The sequence below is a fragment of the Fringilla coelebs genome (assembly GCF_963513975.1).
Source record: "Fringilla coelebs genome assembly, chromosome: 5".
NCBI lineage: Eukaryota > Metazoa > Chordata > Aves > Passeriformes > Fringillidae > Fringilla > Fringilla coelebs.
In genome coordinates, this window is record NC_140033.1 from 59,074,798 (window position 1) to 59,100,843 (window position 26,046).

Sequence of the window (26,046 nt, forward strand, 5' to 3'; positions counted from 1 at the left end):
GGTCACCAGGGATTCTTCTTTGAAAAGTAACCAAACAGAAAACAGACCTTTTCCATTCCATAGCTGCGTGCTGCAGTGACAAGCACTAGCTGTTTCAATATACCACTCTTCCAAAAACTACAAAGTTAGCTCTTACCAGTGCAATAATACTAAGCCAAATATTGACACCCAAAAAATAGTACTGTTATTCTTCTCTTTTCCTATAGCTTTCTAAATATGCTGGGTTTTTTTAAAGCCTGCTCAAAAGCCACAGGGAAAGCCTATCTATCTAAAGAAAAGTTAAGAAGATTGTTTTACAGAAGATGAGACAGGGAATCACTGGCATTGTTGAAGAGGGGAAAAACTGAACCCCTACGAGTGAGTAATCGGGATTACCACAACTGAAAGATACGCTTTTTGGCAAGAACATTTAGAGCCCAATTTTCCAGGCAAAGCTCCATTTTTAAAATGTCCCTGACCGACTCCCTACGTTAAACATGGCTGTGCACTCCTATGTGTCCCTGATTCCCCACAGTTCTCCAAAAAACAGTGTAAGCATGTTCTTGCAGCTCATGTGGGAAGCTAACATCTGGATTGTCTCTTTGGTTGACCTAGGAGGCCAGATTTGTCAAAACTTGAAAGCCCTGTGCAGAAAATGCCTCTCTAGGCTTCGAAGCCAACTCTTGTTGGTTCAGCTAACTAGGTGGTGGAATTCCCCAAGTTTTACATTTGCCTTTCCAAACACTTCTTCGAACTGGCGCCAGAAACCTCTCCCCTTTAACTCTAGGGAATGAAGCAGAAGAGCTACTGGCAACCTTTTCTTCTCATTTATTGCACAAGCTGGTGCTTTATCTTCTACTTGTACCTCACACATCCCTTTGATTGCATTGCTTGTCTGAAGGGTATTTTGATAGCACCCACCCTCCCAGATAGATCCATGCTTTCTAGACCCAGCCAGCTGGCTGTTGTGTCCTTCAGCTCTTCAGGAAACTTTCCCAGTCCACCCCCCAGCACTGTGAGCACAGGGACCCAGGTGTGCACATCATGTTCTTGGTTTGCTTTAATCCTCTAGCTGCCAGCAGAAAGGTATGGCAGCTCTTTAGCTTCACCGTGCATTAACTGACTTTGTGTTGAGTGAAAAGTTGCAGAGTTCCGAAAACTGAGGATTCTGCAACCAAGTATTAAAAATAACTCCTGCACCCTCTGCCAGCTACAATAATAAGGCTTTCCTGAAGACAGCTTTGGCTAAATCCTAGAATAACAATGTCACAGGAATTCTAGAAACGCTAAATCTGCAGTTATGCAATCTAATTTCTGTTATATGGACAAACCCCATGCCTTCAGGCCACTGATAGGGCATCAAGTTATAGGAGCAAGGCACCCCTTTTCCACCTTCATTCATGGTGTGACACAAGGCCACAAGTGACACCATTGTCCCCATCTTCTCTGCGCTTATCTGCTGTCCTCCACCTTCCAAGGCAACACAGTGCATGACATAAAGCAAAGTTCTGGGCCGGCACAGCAGCCTGTGGCTCTTATCTGTGTTCTCTGCCTCCATTCCCAGCTCTACCTGCTTTTGCAGAGAGCCCTTTGCTGGGTTTTGCTTCCTGGATGGTGGCTGCCAATGCTTCCGGGGGATGAAAGCCAGATTTTCCTGTGTACGAGAGAGAGGGATGTGCTGGCGGTTGCATTTTCCAAGAAAGAGGTGTACAGTACAGCTTCTCTTTTACAAGATTAAACAATTCTAAGAATGTACCCTTGTGTGGCTCATATCCTCTGGCTTTGTAAACTCAACCTGTGCTTTCCTGCAGGGCCTTCAGTACACATGCTTTCTATGCTCTGTTCCTAACATCTTAAGCCAACCCTTTTTGCCAGTTTGTCCAGAAAACAGGCAAATGGAAATAAGCAACTGGGCTTCTAGAAACTTGCATAAGAATTTGTCTGTGAGTGCTGAGCTCTGATGAAGGAGGCTCTGAGCCCAGGAATGTACCTACTTTCGCCTTCCTGTATTTAGCTGACTAAGATTCCTAAACAGCGGCTCCACATCCTAAATTACAGGTTTGGACTGGAGCACTTGGCCCATGGCTTGGATATCTTGTGTAATTCTGCAGCAGCTAAACTCAGATTTTTCCAGAAGATGGCCCTGTGTCTCCTAACACTTCAGGCTTTTCCCCCCAGGATCATTATGCCCAGCTAAGAGACTGCAAAGCAATGCACTAAACAGGTGAGATGCTCAGGACTAAGGTAAAGGGCTTCTTCCCTGAAGTGCTACTTCTTTTGCTCTCATGTGCTGCTGATACTGATGCAAATCTGTAAAGCTGCTCCTGTAAAACAGGGCAGAGCAGAATCTGGGAGCCTGAGTCAGACTGTTTTCCTTTATTGTAGGCACTAATAAAGAATAAATGACGATATTGATGTTTAGACATAACAGCAACCACCAGAGTAGCAGCTCACATGGTTTTGCAAGATTATAATCTACTGCCAGCGTGTCCTGTTAGGTTTATCTTTGGAAATAACCCTCTTAATCAGCTGGAAAGCCAATGGAAATTGCTGACCAGAAAAAGATGCTGTAGAAAAAGCAAAAGAATTGGAGGGCAGCTGAACTGTGACACTAAATATCAGTAATAAGTCAGACAACCACTAACATTGCTGAGCAAATACTGTTCTACTTGAGTGGGAAGAGAAAAACTCATGGGTATGCCTGCACAAAAATATTCTCCTGTGGCTTGGTCATGTGCACTCATGAAAGAAACTGAAGCTGAACCATTTGCTATGGTAGGGAGAATAGGTTTTGACAAAATGGGATGTGACAGAAGGTGTCTGGAATGAACATTAAAAATTAGGGAAGTTTATGGCCTCAGAGGAAAAAGAGAGCAGACCCTTTCAGACAGACAGAATTGATGAAGCACATTGCTTTTTCAGACTCACAGAAAGTGGTAACTGGCCAGTTGGCTACTTCATATGTGGAGAAGGGGCCAAATTGCTGCTTCCTTTCTTTCAGTGAAGGTGCATATCTGAGTCTGCTCCCCCAGCCCCTCTATTTGATTTATTTATCATGGAGCCTGAAGGAAACAGATACCAGTTAAATCTGTCGTGCATGATGGTAAATCAGCTGATTTACAAGCTATAGATTGATGGAATAATTGTGTCTCTTGTTTCCTTAAAGTTTATGATCTTAAAAATAAAACAGATGCTATTGAAGAAATTTATTAGTGATTGAGCAAGTCCTCCTAGTCAACCAAACAGTTATTCTTTTATCATAAAATGTGCAATAAATTTAATATGGTTCTTTGGCACAAATTAGTGACTGTCTGCAAAAGCACTGAAGATAAGTATCTGACTTAGAGTGCACAAGGGGTTATAAAACTCCCGTTCTAAAACAAGTCCTTGATCAAAGTAGCATATTTGCAAAGCATGCTGATTAGAAGCTGAAACATTAATTATGGCAAAGGGTCAAGAACACCTCTTATCTACACTTAAATAAAAAGTAATAAAGAAGCAGAGATTTGTCTTAAGGCCAAAGCTAGAGAGTCCTGAATTACTACTAACAAAGCACAAAGGTTTATGACACAGAGACGTTTCAGTATCTCATCTAGTATTTGTACTACTCTAAAAGTGAGCCCTGCTCATTCAGGAATGGTGCAAGAAGCCCTGTCTGGACTGAGCAGGCAGCACAGGCAGCTGCATTTTAGGTAATGTACAAAGTGAGTATAACCTGCAGGAAAGAGGGGGAAGAGGTCTGGGGTTCTGAGTAGAATAAGGTGGTTGCCCATGGCCAAACAGCCTGGGAAGTGCTGTTCCATCAGCTGCTGTGACTAGTGGTGCCAACCCTTATACAACATAGATGTATCACAAATTTCTATCTGCACTTAGATAAAAGCTGGTAACCTCTGATCTGGTCACTATTGAAGACCAATGAAAGACAGAAGAGATTGAAACACCTCAGGCTGAGCAGTGAAGTAGTGTGGAAAGATCCAGGTTTGTGCCTTCTCTGATGTAAAGATGGATGAGCAGTGGTAGTTTGAGTCACCCAACTTTGGTACGGGCTGTCAGGAAACAACGGAATAAGATATGACACCTAAAGCAACACTTCTAAAAAGTGGCAGTATCACAACATGACTAGCCTGTGCAACTCATCAGCACAGTTTACCACAGCCCATTACTGCAGGATTTGGAAGGATTAAATATGTGAAATGCCAGAAATGATAGTTTCTCCATTAGAATGAAAATAAACATATGGTATAAAGTTTCCAGACTCACAGATGTCTCAGACCTTCAGCTGGAATGGTTCAATAGAGGCAATATTTTCCAAAAACTATTCCCTAGATTGCTTTGCATTTTTATATGAAGCACCTTAGACCAGAATCTGTCAGAACTAATATACCACATCACATGAAATGGACTAGTGCAATAAAAACATACATATATAATGTAAACCCATCTCCGGCCATTGGTAATCAAGACCTGATCCAGAAAAAGCCACCCCAAGCCCCTAAAGAATAAGGTAATTCCTTGAGATGGAGGACTCTTTCAAAAGATTATTTGTACAGATGTAAGTCCCATATAAAAAAATTAAGAACTATACAGAAGTTCAGCTCTAACACAAGTCAACTGATTCAGCCAAAAGCAGATGCAGTAACTGCAAGCATTTTCCTCTATTCTACCCTCCTTCAATGTCTGAAATTGTGCTGTTCCCTTACCTGTGAGACCCTACGTTTCCTCACCTATTCCTTCTGCTTTTCTTACTGACTAAAATAGCCTTGGTGACTGAGAAAAGACACAACCCAACAATCAACATTTCCTTGCCTGGTAGAGTTTAGTTTACAGCATCAGGAGACAATAGGGAGCTGCGTTTGTGCAATCTCTCATGAGTGTGAAGAGGGGAAATTCTAGTACTGGGTTCACATCCCATTTTCGGTCTCTTCAACAAAAGGAAAAAGTAAAAAAAAAAAAAAGATTTTTTTTTTTCCAAAATCTATATTATGGTAATGCATCACCATCCTCCAAATGCTCTGCTTTCATATACTTGAGTGGCAACAGTCAAACAGGCTGGAGAAATCTAGAAGACACATTGTTTACAAAACCACATTTCAGAGAGAAAAAACACTGATAACGCTTTTGGAAATATACTTGTCTTTCAGATAACTAATAATCACTTAGGCTTGAGCTCCCCAGACTTTTCAGCTGAGCCCTGCTGCTCTGTGCCAGTCAGCCTGAGCTTTGCAACAGTGGCTCCAGCCTCGTGCAGCTCATTGCTGGGGCAGAGGTCTGAGGTTACTGTCATCAGTCACCACAGGCTTGTAATACTCGTGTCAGAGCTTTCATCCCGATGCCTCTCTCAAATCCTCTCCTGCAGGTTCAGGCAGGGACAAAGCAGAGAACATGTTGGAGGTTGTCATTGCTCCATGCCTCGCAGTTCTGTAACACTGCCCGGCATGCCCCAAGTGAAAAGTAGCCATTGAATGTGCCTGAAAAGCTGGTAGCTGCCATGGTCTTCGTTACATCCCACTAACAACCAGGAAAGGGCCCTGCCAGGGGCCAAGCGTGCTTTTGGGAGGCTTCCACAATGAAAGCAGCAAAGCACTGAAACAAGTGTTTCATTGTCTTCCTCAATTAAGCACACAGTATTGCATCATCACTGCTGTAAATACTCTGGAGTGCCAAATTGTGCCGTTTTGCTTCTAGGCCCTCATTCAGGTCTGTAATAAATCAGGGCACATGTGAGCAGTTTTGTATTTTAAGTAGCCTTTAGGCACTGCATGCTGGAGCAGAAAGTTCCTCCCAAGCCTGAACAGAAGTTGGTCCATTTTGTGTCCCTCAGAGTCAGCCAAGATGGGGCACTGAGCAAGCAGGTCCCACTATCCCAGAATGATCTGCCACCAGCCCACAGTTCTGGGACTGAAAGGCAGGGATGAAGACATCCCCAGGTATCTTCAGGAGTCCTACAAAGACTTTTCTTTCATATGCATGGAAGGGAAGACCAATGTCCTTAATCATTGAAGCATCCTATAGCAGCTATGAGTTTCACACCTTCTAGCTCAGCAGGTGGTGGAAGAGAAGCTGTTTCTTTCATGGCAAACTCATGGACAGCCAGGCCAGTGGCAGCTGTAAAAGGACAGCTAGGAGAGAGAGGAAGGAGAGCTATTGCTATGGTGAAAAATGGTCCGTCCCAACAACACTTACTGCCAGTCCTGCTTCTCTTCTTTCTTTGGCATTGTCAAAACCAACAAATCTGACATCCCCTCTTCATACTACCTCATTTCCAGATGCCTCTGGCATCTGTTTTCTTCACAGGAGAAGCAGTGTGGTCTTGGCCCTGCATCTGCAGATGGCAGAATCCAACTCTTGCCATTTGTTGTTGACAGACAGCAGCACAGCAGAGTTTGACTTGCCCTACTTCAGTTTTTCTTAAAGTGAATCAGATATCCCTGTTGCAGCAGAACAATGCCCACGAAAAGGATGGGAGAACAGCATTGCTGCATGCCCTTGGCCACTACGACTTAGGGCCGCTCTCTCATTATAAAAAGTGCAGGAACCATAAGTTGTTTTCAGTACAATTTTAGTGACCAGACAAATCATTTCAGTAACCAGTTTTGTGCTTTTTTGCTTAGTTTGGCCTACGTGTAATTTTGCTTGCCATATTGGCTTATGGAAAATATGGAAAATATGACTGTTCTGAAAAAACAAGCTTACTCTGAATTTTGGCAATGATGAGCAAACAGTACAAAAATGTCACTTATAAGGAGGTTTCTTGGGATCATCTTTAATTGAAGCAGTAAAATATATATACACTAAAGCAACTACTATTTTTTAACCCCACACCAAAGCAGCTGTTTAGAACTGGGAATATCAGTAGATAGTCCTGACCTTCAGATTATGATACCAACAACTGTAAGTTGATTTGAGGAGAAAGAAGTCACATCCGAATTCCTGCACTGCTGAAAGGTCCAAGCTATTCAAAGAGCCTCTGATCAGCAGGTGGCTGACCAGTTCTGCTCAACCAAAAATTCATCTTCCCCTTGAGTAAGCCATTTTATCAAATGAGTGTTGTAGGCAAGCCCTTGCTCACTAGATAAGAAATTCTGAAATTATTTTCATATCAAATGCACTTGATTCTACTTCCTGAGGACACTAGTATTTTCTCTTTCATGGAGATAGTGAGACAATTTTTGCTTTGCTGCCTTTTCCCAGTCTAATCCCACATGCTCAACAGTTTTGAGAAAAAGTGCACAGCCATCTCTTATTTAGAAGTTGGAACGTGGTTGCCTGGGAGGTAAGAGATGGTCACTCAGGATGAATTACACCACAAATCTTGCACATATCTCAGGGACCCTCCAGCACTGAAGGAGAGGTAAGCAGTAGGCTGACACTATGTTCATTCTTTTCCCTCTCCCACCAGACTCCCAAAGGTTCCTGTCTGGAGGCAGTGAAGATTGCCATCGATGCTGGTTACCGCCACATTGACGGTGCCTTTGTCTACTTCAATGAGCATGAAGTGGGACAAGCCATCCGCGAGAAGATTGCTGAAGGGAAGATCAAGCGAGAAGACATATTTTACTGTGGCAAGGTGAGAACCTGCACTCAGATTATTTACACTAAATCCCGTATTTCTGTGAATGGTCTTTCTTAAGAGTGCCGGCAGTCAACATCTGGAATGTTTCCTTCTAGATCCAACTTCCTTTCTTTTTCTTTCCTAGCATTACCAGAATGCTACAGATGTCTATGAACACTAGGTTTGCTGTGAGGCACAGGAACCACTGCTCTCTGTTTAAATCTCTGATGGCAGTGGGAACCACGCAACATCCCATCTGCTTAGTATTGTAGGCACCTGCAAGTGAAGACCACGGCTAAATTCAGCCTAAAGTGCTGCCTAACCTGTTACTGTGCCACAAGTGTTGTCACACACAGAGCCCCAGCTGGACAATGATCCTGCAACTGAGCTATTTTCTGTTAGAGCAATTCCCTGCACAGGTTTGCCATGAGGTTGCACAATGAAAGGGGTGGGAGCAAGCACGTGCATGCCAGTGTCTGTGTATGGGAGAAAAGCAAGTGCCTGCATTGGTACTACTGCCAGAAAATTACTCATCAAGCTACACCCTTAGTTACTGTATCACTTGTAATTAAAAAGTTCTAGGATGATGAATCAACTTGGAGAGAAGATGTAGACACTTCTGTTCTAGAGCAATGAGGCTGGAGTAGTGCATGAGCTATTTTATATATTCAAGTCTTAACTCTATGACTTGACTCTCTCCTAAAAGAATGAAATCCCTTGTCCAATGAAGTGTCCGACAGAAGCTGTCACAACAACAATGAATTATGCAGGTATAAGAGAGGTCATTGCACATTGTAGTGCAATGGTGCCTGTCCAGTTTCTAAGGGAGTTTATGGCCTCAAATAGTCCTTTCTGCAGTGCTTCTTTGAACACATCAGCCTAATATTTTCCCTTCCTCCTTTCCCAAATAAGACGTAATCCACAATTACTCAACAGACTTGCAAATAAACACCACTGTTCCTAGAGTGAAAGATCCCATGGGATGAGAGGCCTGGCTTACTGTGAGCAATTTAGTGAAGTTCTATGACCTGGGGAAATTAAGCTTCATATTGGATAGTTTGCAGACCAAGAGGACTTTCAGCAGCTAAAGACCAATTTCCAAGCACAGCAATTTCCAATTTGTAAAATATGCACCTCTTTTCCAAGTTTCCTGCTTGGTTCTACTGATAACAACCTTGCCATTCTGAGAAAAGTCTCATGTTCTCAAATTCTCTGCCTTTATCAGGGGAATTTCTCAGTCTCTTATATGCCAAATATGTTGATTTGGATCAGTGAAAATATTTGGTTTCAACAGTTTTATAGTTTCATTACTGCAAATTATCAGTAATATTACAAATCAAAACCACCAAGTTGTGCCAAAAGGTTAGAACCAGATGTCCTAACAATTTTGAGTATTTTAACTTTCTTAACTGCTTCCCCTGCAGTTTATTTGCCCATATCAACCTTTAGGCTCTGTGAAAGCAGATCTCCCGGTAAAATTTCCTAACTTCCTTTATTTATTAAGCCTCTCTGTATTCAGTTGTCTGATCTGACCACCAGATGATCTTCCTAGTTGATAATCACTAGTTAAACATTGAGTCATTTGGAAAACTGCAGCTCCTGCAAGCCACAGGGCTGCAACACACGGTAGCACAACAGCCAATGCCTGTGCTGCCAGCCTGCTGTGTGTCTGTGACATGACACATACATGGATTTCTCTTACAGTCATGTCCTCTTTGTGCTTGACAGAACATCAGCTGCTCAGGGTGATAGTCCCTTATAACATTTCTACGATCTTTAAAAGAGTTCAAAGGCAGAAATAGAAAATACTCTGCAACTAATTCAATCCATCACAATCAAGGATTTTCACAGGTTTCACTCAAAGCTCTCACAGAAGCTCTGAACTTCCCAGAAGGAGTGGGAGTGGGTCTCCCTTGCCTTATGTATCTTTAGTTTAATGCACCTCACAAACGTAGATAGCTTACAAACTACAGGCAAATCTCAACCCAGTAGATACTTTGGGCATTGATCAGCAACTGATTGATATGAACTGTTGCATCTTCTAGGAAACATGGTAGATACACAGACCATTTTTGGAAGTACCAGGCACTACAGAAGTTAGTTATGTTTTCTTCCTTACTGACAGCAGAAGTACTGGAAATTCCCAAGAGCCTTCAGACTCAAGCCCCTCATGCAGATCTTTCCTGAAGCAAAGATGCTGCAGATGGAAGGCTGATCCATCAGCAGGGACTGACGAGAGCAGCCCTGCTGAGTGGCAGCGTTACTGGAACAGTGACCTGGTGTGATCGCGCTGCATCTGCCAGTTGAAATCATCAGCACTTGCACTTGGCTCTCGCTGCTGGCTGCCTGATCAGGCAGAGCAGCTCCGCATCCAGAAATTTTAGAGGTTTTATATCAACTGCCAACATCTCACTTGGCTTATACAGCAAGACCTTTTTGGTCTCCTCTTTCATCCCAGGATATTTCTTTCATTAAACTAGAAGCAACATTTCCAGGAAATGTGGTGTCCTAAAATGCCAAAGCCAGCTGGCAGCTTTGACTGCTCAAACATGGGTTCTACTTAGGTAGATAATACAATAACTTGTACAAATCATGAGAACAGTTATAAAACTCTCAAGTTTCCATGGCATCAATGTACTGACATAGTACAAATGTTTTTAAACCTAGTACAGCTGTTTTTAAAGCCTGGTTCTTCAGAACCTCAGCAGTTGTTAGAGGGAAGTATATTCACTGGCAAATGCAGAGCTCAATAGAACTGGGCTTGAAAGGGCACTCAGAAAAACTACTTCTAGGCAATATATCTCAGGTTACCAAATTTCTAAAACACAGTAACAACCTGGACATGAAGGGTCTACAAAGTCATTTCCTTACTTAAATAGAAGTTAAGATAACTTTGCAGGTAAAATGCTTAAAAAACACATAGACCAATGGTTTTCCAGTTGAACAACTTAAAACTCTTGAGAGCAGGACCTTGGTCACTTACTGTAGTACACCTTAGCCTCTTACCACTGTCTGCTGATCATAAACTCTTCACATCTTGCAGCATACAGCTGAGAAAGGCCTAGTATGAATTTCCAGGTGTTTTGGTCTGTCACCTTAGGACAGGGTCAGATGTCCTGCTCTCAGTACAGCTTAACACGTCCTTGCTTCTGTGGGCAGAACTGAGCAGATTGTTTTCCCAGGGAATAACTATAACATACTTTTTAAAAAAGGTATCTAAAATAACTTAAAACTTACACAGGTTATGCCCTTTAACACCTATAATCAACCTCTTCTCCCATAAATTACAATTCAAGTTTTGTGTCTTTAGAGCAAATTTATTCCATCCTCTGCATGCAGTGGCTGTCAGTGTGGGTGGCAGAACTGACTAGACAATGACCATACCTGCAAACAGCAGGTTTTTCCAACCAGCAAAAGTGACAAAAACCTAAGTGTGACTCCACAGATTAGTTTTGTTAGTTGAAAAAAAAAAAAAAAAGTAAAGAAAACAGCCCAATTTATTGTGTGCATTCAAATGGTACTTAAAACCTTCTATTGTGTGTTAATTCTGCTGCAGTTAAAATCGGCAAAACTCAATCAGTTTACAAAGAGCTCTTGGTTACTAATTACCATGCTATGGTTTTATTCTTGCAAGAGACTTGCATCAGCGCAGTTCAGTTAAGATAGTGCTGAACACTCACCAGCTGAGCACACTCCATAGAAACCTCGGGGCATAACCCTGAAAGGAAGCAGTTTGCATTAAAGAGGTACAGAAGGCTGTGCTTTAACTACTCACACCTGCATTACAGTTACTAAACACAAACACATTTTCCCGTGAGGACTGGGGAATAAGAGAAAGCTTGCCTAGGTCAGGCAGTCTCTCAGGCTCCCTGACCACAGGAGAAAACCAGAAGATTCTCTTAGTGCTGGGTGCTTGGCTGCTCAATAGCTAACTCACATGATTCGAGCTTCTGCCTTCAAGCATAAAACTGACCACAGATTCCTTGTGGGAACAAAGTTTTTCAGTGAAAGCATATGCTTGGAAAACAAAAGGAATTTAAGTTCATTGAGCAAGAGTTTGTAATATACTCAGCTCAGAAGAACCTGTTTTGTAATAAAAAAATATGTAATGGCTTTACTGGGTCAACACTTCATCAGTCCTGGGCAAAAACTCCTGTCAACCTCTGCCCCTGGCTCTGACAGAAGGCAAGGTAAGGCACTCATCTCTGCCTTGCAGGGATGGAGACCACGATGTCTTTGCACTCTGCATAGTGGGCTCTGTCAGAAGGACAAGAGGGAGGGAGTGTGTGTTGGGGGTCTTCAGCTAGCTCTCCGTTCCTCCTGGCACCCAAAGAAAGCCTGTGCTTGCCTCCCCAGCTGTGGAATACCTGCCACCCCCCGGAGCTGGTGCGTCCCACGCTGGAGAAAACTCTGAAGATCCTGCAGCTGGATTATGTTGACCTCTACATTATTGAGCTGCCAATGGCTTTCAAGGTAAAAAGAAAAATTGCTTGGAAAAAGTGCATGAACTTAACTGAACCAAGACCTCCATCTAGTATATTCCTTGCAGCTTCCAGCCTAGGTTGTCAATAGCCTTTTGAGTAGATAACATATAAATTTTGATATATCCTGCATACATGTATTTCTGTGCACTGCCCACCCAAAGAGAGGCATATATCAGGTGGTGTGAGAACAGGCCAGGAGAGATGTTGCTTTGAGTGTTTCTGCTGGAAGGACAGGTCTCCCAACTGTGGTTGAACACTTCCTACTCTGAAAAATTACACAGCTGAGCAGTACATGTGTCTGAATCCCCTCTGAGCCATGAGGAGAGAGTCACTGGAGGAAAGAGCTCATACAAAGCAGCAACAGGCCAGGGGCAAAGTTCAGAGGGGAAGAGGGAAAGGTAAAAGTCACCAAGTTTGGTTTCCTTATTCTGCCTCAAATTAAAGCTGCTGGGAAAATTATGGTTATGATCTTAATCACTGTAACTGCAGCACTCAGCTTCACTGGATCCCAGCTGGTGCCAAACATGGGTTGTCTATCTCTCATTCTTAAACGATCAAGTCTGATATTCCCTCATACTGCTGGCTCTGGGCAACTTGTAGGCAAAACCTCTGAATGGTGGGAGCTCACATCACAGTTGCATGCCTCCCTCTTGCAAGTCCACAAACTTTCTGCTTTCACAGCTGTTTGTACCTTGCTTTACAATTTTCTCCTACAAGTACATGATATAAAGTCAAATGAAATTAAGAGAATTATATTAAAAACATTTAAGTGGTTTTGAACTAATGAAATCTTTCTTCTAAGAGAAAATAGGGTCAGGCAATTAGTTGGTTAGTTGTTTCTGAACAACGTTTGAGCTCTAAACTAGCCTCTTTTTGCAGGAAAGGTAGATCTCTGATTATTAAAATCATATTTTGCTGCAGACTCCAAATTACCAGAACGATCAGATAGGAAGCAATTTACCAATGAGGTTATCACATTACACTTGCAGCCCTTTTTTTCCCCTGAGAAGGCCATATCCTATTAAGACCTGTATAGGAGTAACCAGACTCCGATATTAAAATTTTATTTATACAGTCACACGTATGGAATCCTTTTGGGTACATTTCTGAAAATTTCCCACCACTAGCAATTTCCTGTTTCCCTTTTCTTGTGTTTGTATTCTTTAGTAGTTCATTCTCCCACATAGTGAAGGTCATTGTCTCACAATATAAAGATATAGACAGCTGGCTTTAAAGTAATGTACATCTGACTCCCTGAGGCTTGTATCAACAATCTTGAGTAGTTAAAGGAGTAGCAGACCTAGAGACTCATTCATGTTTCTCATGAGAGGAGAGAAAAAAAAAGTCACTTTCTTCCTGAAAAATATACACTTTTCTATATCAAATACAAAATGAAAAAAACCCCCACCCTTTTGCAAGGGTGACAGGTTTCCTTTCTTTGCTCTCTCTCTCTCTCTCACAAATACACCCATCCTGCCTGTGATGCTTGCCTTTGATGAGGAGCATGCAGGTGTAACTCTAAGAAACTCCTGCTCCCCCCTAGTCAGCAAGCACTGGTGCTTTCCTCCCCAGAAGTCTAGCAAAAGCAGTCTCTGGTTAGAAGTGATGTACTTCAGACAGAACTTACAGTACCACCCTGAAAACAGTAAGAAACATACCCCTGCACAGCCCAGCCAGCAATCTGTCACAGGGCTTTCAGGCAGAGCAAGAGGACTATGGTTTCAGAGAGCACCACTCAGCAAAGCCCCTCTGCTTTTCAACAGCTCAAGAATAGCCACCACGTGGGCTGCAATTATTCGCTGACCTACCAACATTAGCCTATATCTCCCTGTACTTTTTCCCCACATAGATTCCCCATTCAGGACTTTTGTCCTTCCTGCCTTTAGCCCCAGTAGTGTTGCTCAGCCCCACCACTCTAGCAAGGAAATAACCAGAAGAAACAGTACTCCTCCAGGCCACCACGTGCCCTCCCTCTGTCTGGGGAGCTCATATCCCACAGGTATTTTAGGGGTAAAAAAACAGCAAGTTTTTGGGGGATTCTTTTCCCATTACTGATTCCTCAGTAAGCACCAACTTCTGCACTAAATGGTCTGCAAATCTGTCCCAACTAATGATTCTGTCATCTGATAGGAAAGCAGATATTTTAGTGTTACACTGAACAAGTCTCATCTAAGCATCTTGTAATTTTAAAAGAATAACTCAAAACAGACCATTGGCATCACTATTGGACTTCCTGTTGCCCTTCTGTTTATAGGACAGGCATTCACAGGTTGTTAAAATTGCTCTCTTGAGAAAGCCTGCTCGTCAAAGACCATTTTATGAAAGCAAGGGGATGTGCAGAATTGTCTTCCTGCATGTGTGTTGGTGAGAAAATTATAATGGCAGCAGGACTCTTCCTCTCAGTGGTTAAGAGCTGCTGGGTTTTAAACTAGCAAGTAAGCTGTCTGGTATCTTTTGGAGTGCCTCCAGACTTCAGACATGACATGATAAGGTGTGATTCCTTATCTTATAATGGCAGTGACTGTACAGTGTTGCCACACTAATTTCAGTGCTCATGCAGCAGCATAAAGCATACCTTCTACCCAGTGTAAAATACAAAACTATCTCCAAGAGAACTGCAAGAGAAAAAGACATCAGCATTTCTAGGATGACTGGTGCGGTGTAGTTCTTGAGAACCCAGGGCTAAAATACATGACCAGCTTCTGAAAGACCTTGTCACCACCCTGTCACCACCAAAACATTGCCTTTCCCTCAGCAGTTTATCCATCTACATGCAGTTCTTCCACTAAGAAATTCCCTTTCATAAAAAGATAGCTTGGTAGAGAAAGTTATGCCTGGAAACTATTGAGCAGAGACAACTGCACTTCAACACTTTGTAGAATTCTCTGCAGGTAGGAGGAGGAATTGATCACTGTAGAAATCCACAGTAGTTCACACCACATCTCAGTCAAGAGAAGTTAATCTTCAAGCACCATTCATCCTGACTTGGTTAATTTTTAAAACACAAATGATAGAGGAAAATAGGAGGATTGTAAATTAGCTGATATAATTGCTGCCTATTGACTACTATAAAAAAAAAAAGTCAAACAGAAGTGAGGGAATTAGAAGCAGGGCAGAGTAAAAAGGTCCTGAATTCAGACTCATTTACTAAAATTAAACAGGTCCAACTGTTTAACATGTTGAACTTACAGTCCTTGGAAAGTGTGCTGGGGTATGACGGGATGAATGGTTTGTTCCAAAATACCATGGGATGGTTTGCAAATAAAGCTTTTCCACCTCAAGTTATGATGGCAAACACTTTGCCTTCTAAGAGAAAAAAAATTGTATTCAACAGCCACCTACCTCTTTCTAGTCAAGACATTCTCTTTCCAGCAAGACAGAGCAACAAAAGCAACAAGTTGTCTTTGTGGAATTCTCTGAGGAAAATCAGCACATTTGGAGGAGAGAGGCTTATGCCTGTAACTGAGACATTGAAATCTGAGGCCCTCTGAAATCTGAGGCTGTGTTTTCCTTAGGCTCACTTTTCCCATTAAATGCCTTGGATTTGAACTTAACTGAATTGGGAGGTGATAGTTACTGATCATATTAGTCACAGCTGCATGTTCCCAAGGAGTTACCACGTCAACATCTTGTACCCAGGCCTTTGAAATGTAGCAGTTTGAAGTCAGATCAAATGTCAGACATCAGTGAAGGGTTTTCGTTCAGAAAAAAGAAAAACCAAACTCCAGCAAAACACAAAAGTGAAATTGTGATCAGACACAAGGGAGGGAGGTGTTAATGCATTGCCTGCAACAGCAGTGAAATAACCAGCAAATAAGAGAAAGCTGTGCTTGTGAGATATCAGCTCACAAATAATCTCTGAAGCCTACAGAGCACAGAGATTGGAGGAAAGAGTTTCTAGTGCCCAAAGAAAGGTGGATAGTGCACTTAAGAGGTTAGCTGTGCCAATAGCCCATTACTGCCAGTAGCTCCTGGACCCTCCAACCGTTGGGGAGAGTACCAGCTCAGTCCAGTTCCCAAGTGCCTAGGACACAAGCAGGAGACAAGGGAAGGGCCAAAATGAAGAGGAAAGAAGCAGAAGAGAATACAGGCTGGTACTCTAACCCAGCCCTTTGGAAGGAGATGAGTCTTCTGGATGCCATAACATAAAGGTCAAAAGTTCACTGAAAAACAAGGCCATCCAGGAACTCCTGAGTGTACTCTCATGTGACAGCTCAGGAGTGTGTCCAAGGACGATCCAGCAGACGAGGATGTGGTAAGCCCAGCATGACTGACCTGCTGAACTTAGGGTGTTTCAGAAAACTACTCAATTTTTTTTGTTGTTTACTAGTAGAAACAGAGTCCATGAAAAAAATTTTGCTCTAAGGACTGAAAATTTTTTCTTTAAAGAACAGCAGTATGGTTTTACTTTTCAGCCTGGAGATGCACTCTACCCAAAAGACGAAAATGGAAAATTTATCTACCATGAGACAGACTTATGTGCCACGTGGGAGGTAAGCAAACACAACATCCATCCATATATGCTTTAAACCCACAGATATTCATTCTCATTTTTACTTGTGGTTTTCATAAATATAACTAAAGCAAATTGCTAGGGCAAATGGATTGAATTCTACTAGCTCCATGGATAAATTTTACTTCTATCCTTAAGCATTCTTTAAGCATGTTTCTTTTTGCTGTCATTTAATTATTTTTATAACAAAACACTGCTGAAACATCAGACATCCACATTCCCTCTTTAAGAGAGTGCACTCTACATTCACTACTTGAAGCTTTTATCATTAGGTTTTTACCAATCCTTCCCCTTTTTCAGATCTTCACAGAAAGAGAAAGTTGGAGCCCTCAGAAGAGACTAGGTCATCTTGAAAAAAATAAAATCTTTTCACTTGCAGGAATAAAACAGATTTTGCCCTAAAGCTCACCATAAAAAAAACCAAACAATCAACCAAAAAAAACCTATTAAAAAAAAAAAAAGAACCAACATCTCCCCACCCAACCCCCCCCCACACACACAAAAAACAAAGCCCAAGACCTTGCCATCCCTTGCCATTAGAACAAGTTCACTCACTTCTGAATTTACTTATCAGATGGGAACACAAGATTTTTCTGTAAGAAAACTTGGAGGGAAGTAGCATTTGCCTGAAAGATTGCACCCTAGATTTGTTTGTGATGTGCTCTAGCCCTTTAGGCAGATGTCTCACTAAGCCTAGTGTCACTTGGCTTCAGGATCTTGGTGAGAGAGAAAGTGAGTCTAGCAAACTCCTCACATTTCTGCCTCTCAAAGCCACGGACACCTCTTTAGTTCATGGCCAAAACTGCTCAGCTCTCCCTCTGCACCAGGCCTGATGAAATAGCATCACTAATTACATCCAGTTCACACCAAGAGAGATAAGAGGTGCTACTACGTGCTCTACTTCAGCTTGCACTGTCCAGATCTGGATAGTCATGTCCCAGTTTAGCTCTACTTGAGGTACAGCACATAAAGAACAATGGTGAAATTCTGAGTGAAATTTTGAAGGGGGAGAGAGCCCAGAGGGGGCCCTGAAATTTCCCTTGGCAGCTGACTCATCCAGGCTGGTTCTCAGAGGGAAGGGGGACTTCCATGTTAGCTGTTTATGTTACATTTGAATTTGGCTGATGCAGTTCATTCCCCTCTTTTCACAGAACAGTTTCTCAGATGTTAAAAGCAATAGCTCACCCAACACTGCTATATTTTTATCTTTAAGCTGGTGTTTAATGTAAAGGTTATTCTATAGCAGGCCACTCTCTTCAGCTAATAAACCAAGAGAAAAATAGGTGGTGGGGAGTATCTGCAAATAGCAGCATTAATCTGAATTAAAATGGCTCAACTCAATCCAGATAATTTCACTCTCTCAGTGAAATTAAGCTAGCTGGCAAAAATTAATTCAGATGACTGTATCTGCTGACTTGTCACTGAGTGATAGAAGGCATATGAGGCCAACTGGAGGTCATCAAACAGAATGTCTCTTACCTCCCTGCTTTCAGCTCCTGTAAGACAGAAAGAATAACAAAACCTGGAAGGGCATCCAGCTCCATGGTGAGGTCTGCTCTGTCTCAAACAGTCACTGAATTATTTGTGTGCAGAGTTTCAGGCAGAAAATGAGAAGACCACAGGAAAGGACCCCCTTTCCCCTTAACAACCCAGCAGAGGAAGCAAACAAAGACCAGGGAATATATTCATGTCCAGTATTCATAAGAGTTTCTCAGCTACTAGGATTTGTCTAAAGTGCAAAATATCTAGAATGCCTTTCTCCCATCCACATTTTTTTTTCTGCTTCATATTGTACTGAAGTTTTCTCTGCAGGTTTTGTGATGTGCCTTGCCAGATATTTAGGGGATTTCACTGGCTAAAGACTTCATATGAAAAACTGTCTTACAATCAAAAGGAGTGAACTGACTTATCAGGAAAGCAGTCTGTTTTGTTCTCTTTGCTTTCTCCAGCTTTGAGGCACTGCTAAAGCAGCATAAAGTAAGCAAAACTCTCTAAAAGCGGTTGCCTGGCACTTAAGTATCTATATCTCAGTTAAATCTTTCTGCTCTCCAGACAATTTCTACCCTCACAGGAGGTAAAAAACATTAGGGCTTGGTCTGGAAAGCAGGTCAACACAGGAATAGAGTTTGGTTTGTCTGGACAACGCCCCTCATGCTAATAGAGCTGTTAGTTCTGCTGCAGCAAAGGGTCTCGATAATGGTCTATCTTCCAACTCTTTCTATAATGCACACTCCAAGAAATCAAGCCAACATGTGGGATTCCTCTTGTCTTTGCTTTCTTTGCAGGCTCTGGAGGCATGTAAAGATGCTGGCTTGGCAAAGTCTCTTGGAGTATCCAATTTCAACCGCAGGCAACTGGAGATGATCATGAACAAGCCAGGACTTAAGTACAAACCTGTCAGCAACCAGGTATGACTGCAAGCCAAGGGCAGTGCCTGCCACGGTGCCACTGCCCTTTGGGGAATGCAAACACACAGCCTAAGCCACCATGTACAGAAAGATGATGTGTACTTTGCCACAGATGCTGGCCTCCATGCTTCCATTTCTAGCCTGAAAATATTATTCTTCCTATCTAGGCTAAAAATCAATTTTTGAAGGCTCTGGAGCAATCACTTTCCTCAGTTTCTGCTCCAGGACTATAAAACCGGTGCCTCTGTGCCAAAGCTCCATAACAAGATTGAATGCTGAGTCAAAGCAGATCTTAGATTTCTGCCATGTACCTTACTTCAAGTCCAAAAATCCCCAAGAAAGCCATCCAGAGCTAACCAATGCTCAATGAAGCCATGTCTACCTTAGTTAACACCAGCACAACCCTACAGATCCTCAGTCACTCCAGGCTTCTCAAGGGTAAAAGCCATTAGAAGCAACTCCTGAATTTCCTGTACTTGCTCTCTTGTACTTTTCCTGTAAGACATTTGTAAGAGATAGAGAAAATGTTCAATTAAAGGAGACCCTGTTACGTGACTGGCCCGAGTGGAACAATCCCGTGAAGATGACAGGCACATCCGAGTTAAATTATAGCAGCGGGGCTCTGAGGAGGTGACAAGTGGCAGCGACCCATCTGAGTGCCCAGTACCTTTGGCTCTGGCATTTGGCAGGTCTCTGCATTTCCTAGAAATCTCTGGGAAGCCCTTCTGACTCGTCTGGCACAAATATCCACATTAGCAGTAATAGAGACGAGGCCAGGGACCAACCGGGACCAACTTCCCACTCCCAGCACGTGGCCTGGAGGGCTGGAATGGCCATGAGGCAGGGCAAGGAGGCTGGCCACAGCTTTCATTTCTGTATTTGGCCTGGAGGGAAAGGCTGCCTGCGAGAATAGGAAATTCCAGCACCCTTCCCTGGTATTAACATGCCCAGCGGGTGCAAAATGCAATTGCTGTTTCTGGTGTGCCCCTAAGACTGCACTGAGCATTGCTGATGCTTCCTGGGGTCGAGGAAAACCAGGCAAAAGATTAAGCTCGGCTTAGGGCAGCTGGCCAGCAAGTACAGAAGTGCCAGATAGCTTCAGACTTGCCAGATAGCAACCACTGCAAACAGTGGTTGCTCTGTCACCTTTTAGACATCAATTTCCCAGAGTCTGAGATCACAGCCAGAATATCCATGCCTGGGAGGGAACAGTGTTTGCAACGTGGGAGGGCACAGCTCGCAACAAGGTCATCATCTCACCTTTTGAATAAACCCCCCCCCCCACCTTTCTAACTGGGACAGTTTATGCCAACACTTCCCTAAAAACAACATCAGATTAGTCATCCTGAATGCAAGAGGCAGAGAAATGGAGAGCTGACCCACATGAGATGGGTTTCCTTCTCAGTCTGCTTGTCTAGTGAGCTTGCCTCACCTCCATAATCCCCACTTACTGCCACCTTTCCACTGCAAGACAATAAAAGTTCCCTGCAGCCAAATTATGGTTGCAAATGTTAATCTGCTGTCCAACAAAAACCCAAAAATATTAATAAAAAAATCAATCATCCAGCAATGTACAATTAGAATATTAACCACAGATGGTGTTTCCCTATTCCTTAATTTACATCTATCCTTTCCTGAAAGCATCACCTGGTCTGTAGCTCTCACAAATATTGGGATATCTGTTTCTGTGTCTGGTCCTGTTGATTAGTCATCCTTTCTGTGCTACTCTTGCAGGTAGAATGCCATCCCTACTTCACCCAACCCAAACTCCTAGAATTTTGCAGACAACATGACATCGTTATTGTTGGGTACAGCCCATTGGGAACCTCAAGGGATGAATCATGGTAAGTCCCCATGTTACTTTCAAATAGAGGGACAATATCCAGGGAAACATAGTTCTCCACCTCTGCCCCCATTTTTTAAAGTGGTTTTGAACCTCAGTGTCTAAATATTGCTGTTGTGAGTGTAAACTTTCAACACTCCTGCTGCATGCTGTCATCAAAGAATGCTAGGTGTCTGCATAGGAGGTTGCCTTAGGTCTCCGCTAACAGAAGGCAAGTGTTTAGAATGGGGAATGTGTGAGGCTTAGGTGAGGAAGAAGAAATTAAGTCAACGTTAGGACATCACACAGGAAATTGCCTTTGACAATGTGCCAACCTAAGAGCCAAAGATTTTCTCCTGTCTTTCACTCTACTTGTCAAAAGGTGCAGTGTTCTGTCCACAAACAAGTAGATGCCCCTATGTTTTAGCATTAAAGATGAGGAGGTTTTTTGTTTTCCTTTTCTTCTCACTTTTTTTCCAGGGTAAATGTGTCCTCCCCTCCTTTGCTGAAAGATCCTGTGCTGAATGCCATTGGCAAGAAGTACAACAAGACTGCGGCACAGATCGCTTTGCGTTTCAACATCCAGCGAGGGGTGGTGGTGATCCCAAAAAGTTTCAATCCACAACGCATCAGAGAGAATTTCCAGGTAAATTCATACCTCAGTAGTACATGGACAAATCTACTTACATTGGCTTAGCCCCTATAGAAGGTAATTTCCCTGTTTTTTCTGTAGACATAGGTAAGGCTTTACCAGTGGCAAACCTTGCCACATTTGATGCTTCTTGTCCCCACCACTAAATGGCAACAAGGTATGATAATAACAGTGCACAGAGGAAATTTTGGTGTCTTTTAACTCTCTGGAGCAGCTAAAGCTCCAGCTGGTGGTATGTTCCAGAGCAGCAGCTGCTGCAGTGAGCAGGACAAGCAAGATGAGGTAAATCAGTAGGTCAGCAGTGCAAGGCTGCAGGAGCTTAGGAAGGACTGATTTTTCTGCCCTGTCTTCAGGTATGGGACAGCTCTGCTAGGGAAGGGTTGCTGCACACAAGTGTGACAGAAAGGTTCACAACCACACCACCAGAAAACGTTTGGTTTGAGTACCCCCCAAAAATAAGATTATTTTGTTCTTGCATCCCTTGCAGCACTCAGTACTCACACTGCTCCCTACTTCCCCTGGAAATACGTTGCTTTCAAAGCTGGTGGAAGGTAGTCTCGCAGTACTGAGACACTTCTTGCAAAAAAGGTGTAGGCAAATGTGACTGGGCTTATTCATGTCCTTGAGACTCCTGCAAATGCAAGTAAGCATGGGTTTGTGGGAGAGATACAGGGAGAAGGAGGGATTGTATTTCTGGAATCTGGAACATATTAAGGTTTATGATGACAAGAAATGCTAACTAACTCATTCCTAACATCTCTTCCATTAGATCTTTGACTTCTCCCTCACTGAGCAAGAGATGAAAGAAATTGAAGCCCTGAACAAAAATGTTCGTTATGTGGAACTGTTAATGTAAGTACAGGAGAAATCCTAGATCTGCATAGGGCATTCCTGTTCTTTCAGAGAATTATAAAAAAAAAAAACCAAACTTCCTTTAAATATTAACTTTTGCATAAACAACCCTATTCTAAGGTAAGGCTTGAACATGAGAGACTTCTAATACAGCCTGAATATGCTCCTGGACCCATTGCAGAAATAAGTGTACAATATTTGCCTGCAGCTCAGGTTCTCAAAGCCCACCTAATAGAAAGTGAGTGTATCTTGCTATTCCACCTCTCCTCCATTTCCTTAAACTCTTTCTGCTATGTGGTGAATGGTGGTCTCAGACTCTGATAAGGCATAGCATCATCCCTGTCTAGAAGTGTGGATATTGGAGCTGAAATTCAAATGAAATTGAATTGTACTTTCTTCTAAGAAAAACAGAAGAACAGAAAGCTTGTTTGACTGCTAGACCACTTCCTAATTATCTCTTCTGAGACTTATCAAGACTTGATCTCTTGCTGCTTGTCACCTAAAGCTTACCACCCAAGACAGTTTTGCTTCACCTGAAAGCTCAGACCTAGCCAACAATCCCTCTCTTACAGAGGATAAGGCTGTTTGTTTATCCTTCACCTCAAAAGCATCTACAGCTTATGGCCAAACTTTGTTTTCCCCTTTTCAGGGCACTCAGTAAGTAGCCAAATGCTCGAGATTAATTTCCATGCATTTCTCCTTTTATCTTAGATTATCTGTGTCCTGCTAAATTGTAGCGTGAAATGAAAAGCATTGATACAGCATCAATAGCACTCTAAAATGTTGACCATTGCTCAAAAGATACAGTGAAATGTTGCAAAGAAACAAACAAACCACTTACTGTGCTGCATAAATATGACCAAAAATATGCACTAAGTTAAAAGCATCATAATGGAGTTCATTTTTCACATTTAAGCTCAGCCAGGTGCTCTGAAGCTTTAATTTCTTAAGACTTAAAGTAGCCTTCCATCAATTAGCAGTACTTAGTTCCAGAAGGCTTCTCGCAAATGGCCTCGGAGATTCTTAAGTGTGTTTTGGTATCTGACACAGTTTGGTTTTATATAGCAAAATTGAGTTATAGCATCATTTAACTTTTGAAGATCATATACATCAAATGTAACCTTGGTGAAAATTCAAGAGCCTTTCCCAGAAGCAAAGTCAAAGGCTGCAAATGCCCACAGGGGAAGAACTTTCTAAGCTACCAATCTAAAAAACTATTAAGTTAAATGCTTTGCATTATTAGACTGAATTTGGTCATAGGAGGCCACCAAGGATATAAGGAAAACAGGATGCATAGGAGGGGCATTGGCAGCTCTAGTTTTCACAAGAGCTCCCTGTTTGGGGAAAAATGTTTAAGTACAATCTGATCTCAGCTATGAAAAAAGCCTTATTGGAAAAGTGATGTTGCCATGTAAGAAGCAGATATATAGATTTATATATATAGATATATATGCCTACTCTGCGTTACCACACTAAAGTGTCTGGAATTGACACTGCATCAGACAAATCACCAGCCTAAATACATTTCTTATTTCATCCAGCAATCTGTATCTGAAAAAGTCAAACCACGATACAGAAAGACTTTCGGTTAGTTAACTTTGTGCAAAACCTTTGACTGCTGCGATACACATGCCAGCAGGAATGGAAAAATCCAGCTTTTCTCTGGTTCTTCCCCTTATCAGCTACCATAAAGGGTACTGTGTGCAAACCTGTTGTTCCGATGGTATGAGTAAGCACATGCAAACAGGATAATGCAATCAATGGAATGAATTAGCAAGTTAAGCATCTGAGAGGAAAATGGAGGCTTTATAAAAACAGGAGTACTTCAGGAAATCTTAATCTGAAGTTGTTTCTTCTCCTCTTGGAGAAATCTGGAAACATTGTGCAGGGCAAGTTTTACATTAATGTATCTGCTTCATTTATCTTATGCTCCCATTCTCTGCTATGGATGTTTTTCCTTTCCAGCCATGCCAAGCTGCACTGACTCCCCCAAGTGAATCATTTTCACTCAAAGGACTCAGACTTTTGAATATGTGAGATCTGATTAGCAAGCATGCTCAATAGATGAAAAGTAGAGATAATGACACTGGCAACTCAGACATCATTAAATTATACTGAAGTCAAACAAGCCAAAGTGTTGTGGCTTGTTTTGTTTTTTGGGATTTTTTTTCAACCAACTCAATCTGTTAATGTGTAAACACTTGATCTTGGCTGAATATTGGAATGAAATGTTTTGACACAACCAATTCAAAATGTTTGAGGCCTTCCAGTTAGTTACCTTCAATATTGTGAAATGTGTCCTTCCCAGACTGGAACGATTCACAGCTGGAAAAATGCCAGTATTTGTTGTGCTGTGCTGTAAGGCAAGGCAGCCAGCTGCCATGGTGCACCTGAGAATGCTCTTCAGAAATTTTTCATTTAGCTAATGGAAAGTGTTTGTCAAGCCAGGGCTTGTGATTTAGCATCAGCTTCTCAAACAAACAAGAAAACCCACAACAGAAAACAGCTACCTCTCTCTTAAGTCTGCCAATAATGGGCAAACACAGTGTTATTTTTTTCACCTGAAGTTGACCCTGGAAATTTTCTTCTTGCCTTTCATAATGATCCTGGATTGTGCATCTTCCCTGAGGATGCAGTTTCTAAAACAAAGCATGAAATATCTCTTTGTTAGGATGCGCCCATGACCAACCCTTTCTCCACTAAACAGGGTCATCCCAAAGCTTATTTGCAAATTCTCTGCCACAGTAGATAGTGGCAGAATATCTACATGTAGGCTGAGCTAGAGGACAGCCAGATCTAGTTTAGGTATGGCAGCTGCTTGGGGAAAGCACCACCCTGTACCCAGACCTGTTCATGCCAGCTCTAAGGGCATAAGACAAAGTAGAACTGTCTGGTGTCTCTACCTCTTCTTCACACATAGCCCTTATTTCTAGGTGTCTTTCTAGACATCTGAACAAAGTCTTCCCCTTCCACAGTACAGCACACATGATGAAGCCATCCCCCTTTCCCAAAACACTTCTACTCACCTGAGTTAAATAGTGAGAATAGCTGACATCCAGAGTCCTGTTGATTTTCCTCATGTCTCCTTAAGATATGCAGTCTGTAGGCCTGTCACTGTCCTCTCCTTAAATACACAGGCTTGCTTCCATCTCTGCAGGGGGCAGTTATTCAGAGCAGAACAGTTTCTGGATAAGTAGGAGAGCCTTCCATGAAGGCCACATATATATTGCAAGGAAGAGGTTTGCTGGGCACAGGTCGATTGCAGTGATTTGATATCTTGATTCACCCAAGGAGCTCACTTGCCCAATCTGACCTTTCCACAGGTGGCGTGACCATCCAGAGTACCCCTTCAATGATGAATACTGAAAAAGAGGTGGCTCTGGACAGCCAGCCAATGCTGTTAGGCTTTGCTGAGAGACACTCAACGTTTGGTGCTTTGTCTTCATGTAAGGCTGTTCAAACCAGCATTAAAAACATGACCTTTATTTCTTTTTGTCTTGTCTGTCTTTTCTTGTTATTGGTGACCAAATCTATTTCATTCATTGAATTTCTGGTTTTGGCATATCAGGCTATAATGCTGAACACTGAACATTCAAGACTGATTGCTGATAAAACTGAAGATTTCTCCTAAAAACAAGCTCGCTAGTTCAAGCCAAATCAGTTTCCCTTAATTGGATATTCTTCACTTAATCTGAAACAAAACCTTCCACTTCAGTAGGTGTCAGGCAGAATCAGAATCACAGAACGGGCAAAGTTTGAAGAGGCCACAGAGGGGTCATGTGGT

The 26,046-nt window shown here is 42.4% G+C and overlaps 1 protein-coding gene across 1 annotated transcript in view; it reads left to right on the forward strand.

The window, feature by feature from the left end:
* AKR1D1 (aldo-keto reductase family 1 member D1) overlaps positions 1-25,696 on the forward strand; it is a 34,731-nt gene extending 9,035 nt beyond the window's left edge. Inside the window, exons 2-9 of the mRNA XM_084206241.1 lie at positions 7,379-7,546; positions 11,888-12,004; positions 16,431-16,508; positions 18,814-18,936; positions 20,671-20,780; positions 21,239-21,404; positions 22,180-22,262; positions 25,586-25,696. Of these exons, the coding sequence (XP_084062367.1) occupies positions 7,379-7,546; positions 11,888-12,004; positions 16,431-16,508; positions 18,814-18,936; positions 20,671-20,780; positions 21,239-21,404; positions 22,180-22,262; positions 25,586-25,628 (888 nt within the window). The 3' untranslated portion in view covers positions 25,629-25,696. The remainder of the gene's footprint in view (positions 1-7,378; positions 7,547-11,887; positions 12,005-16,430; positions 16,509-18,813; positions 18,937-20,670; positions 20,781-21,238; positions 21,405-22,179; positions 22,263-25,585) is intronic.
* The last annotated feature ends 350 nt before the right edge of the window (positions 25,697-26,046 follow it).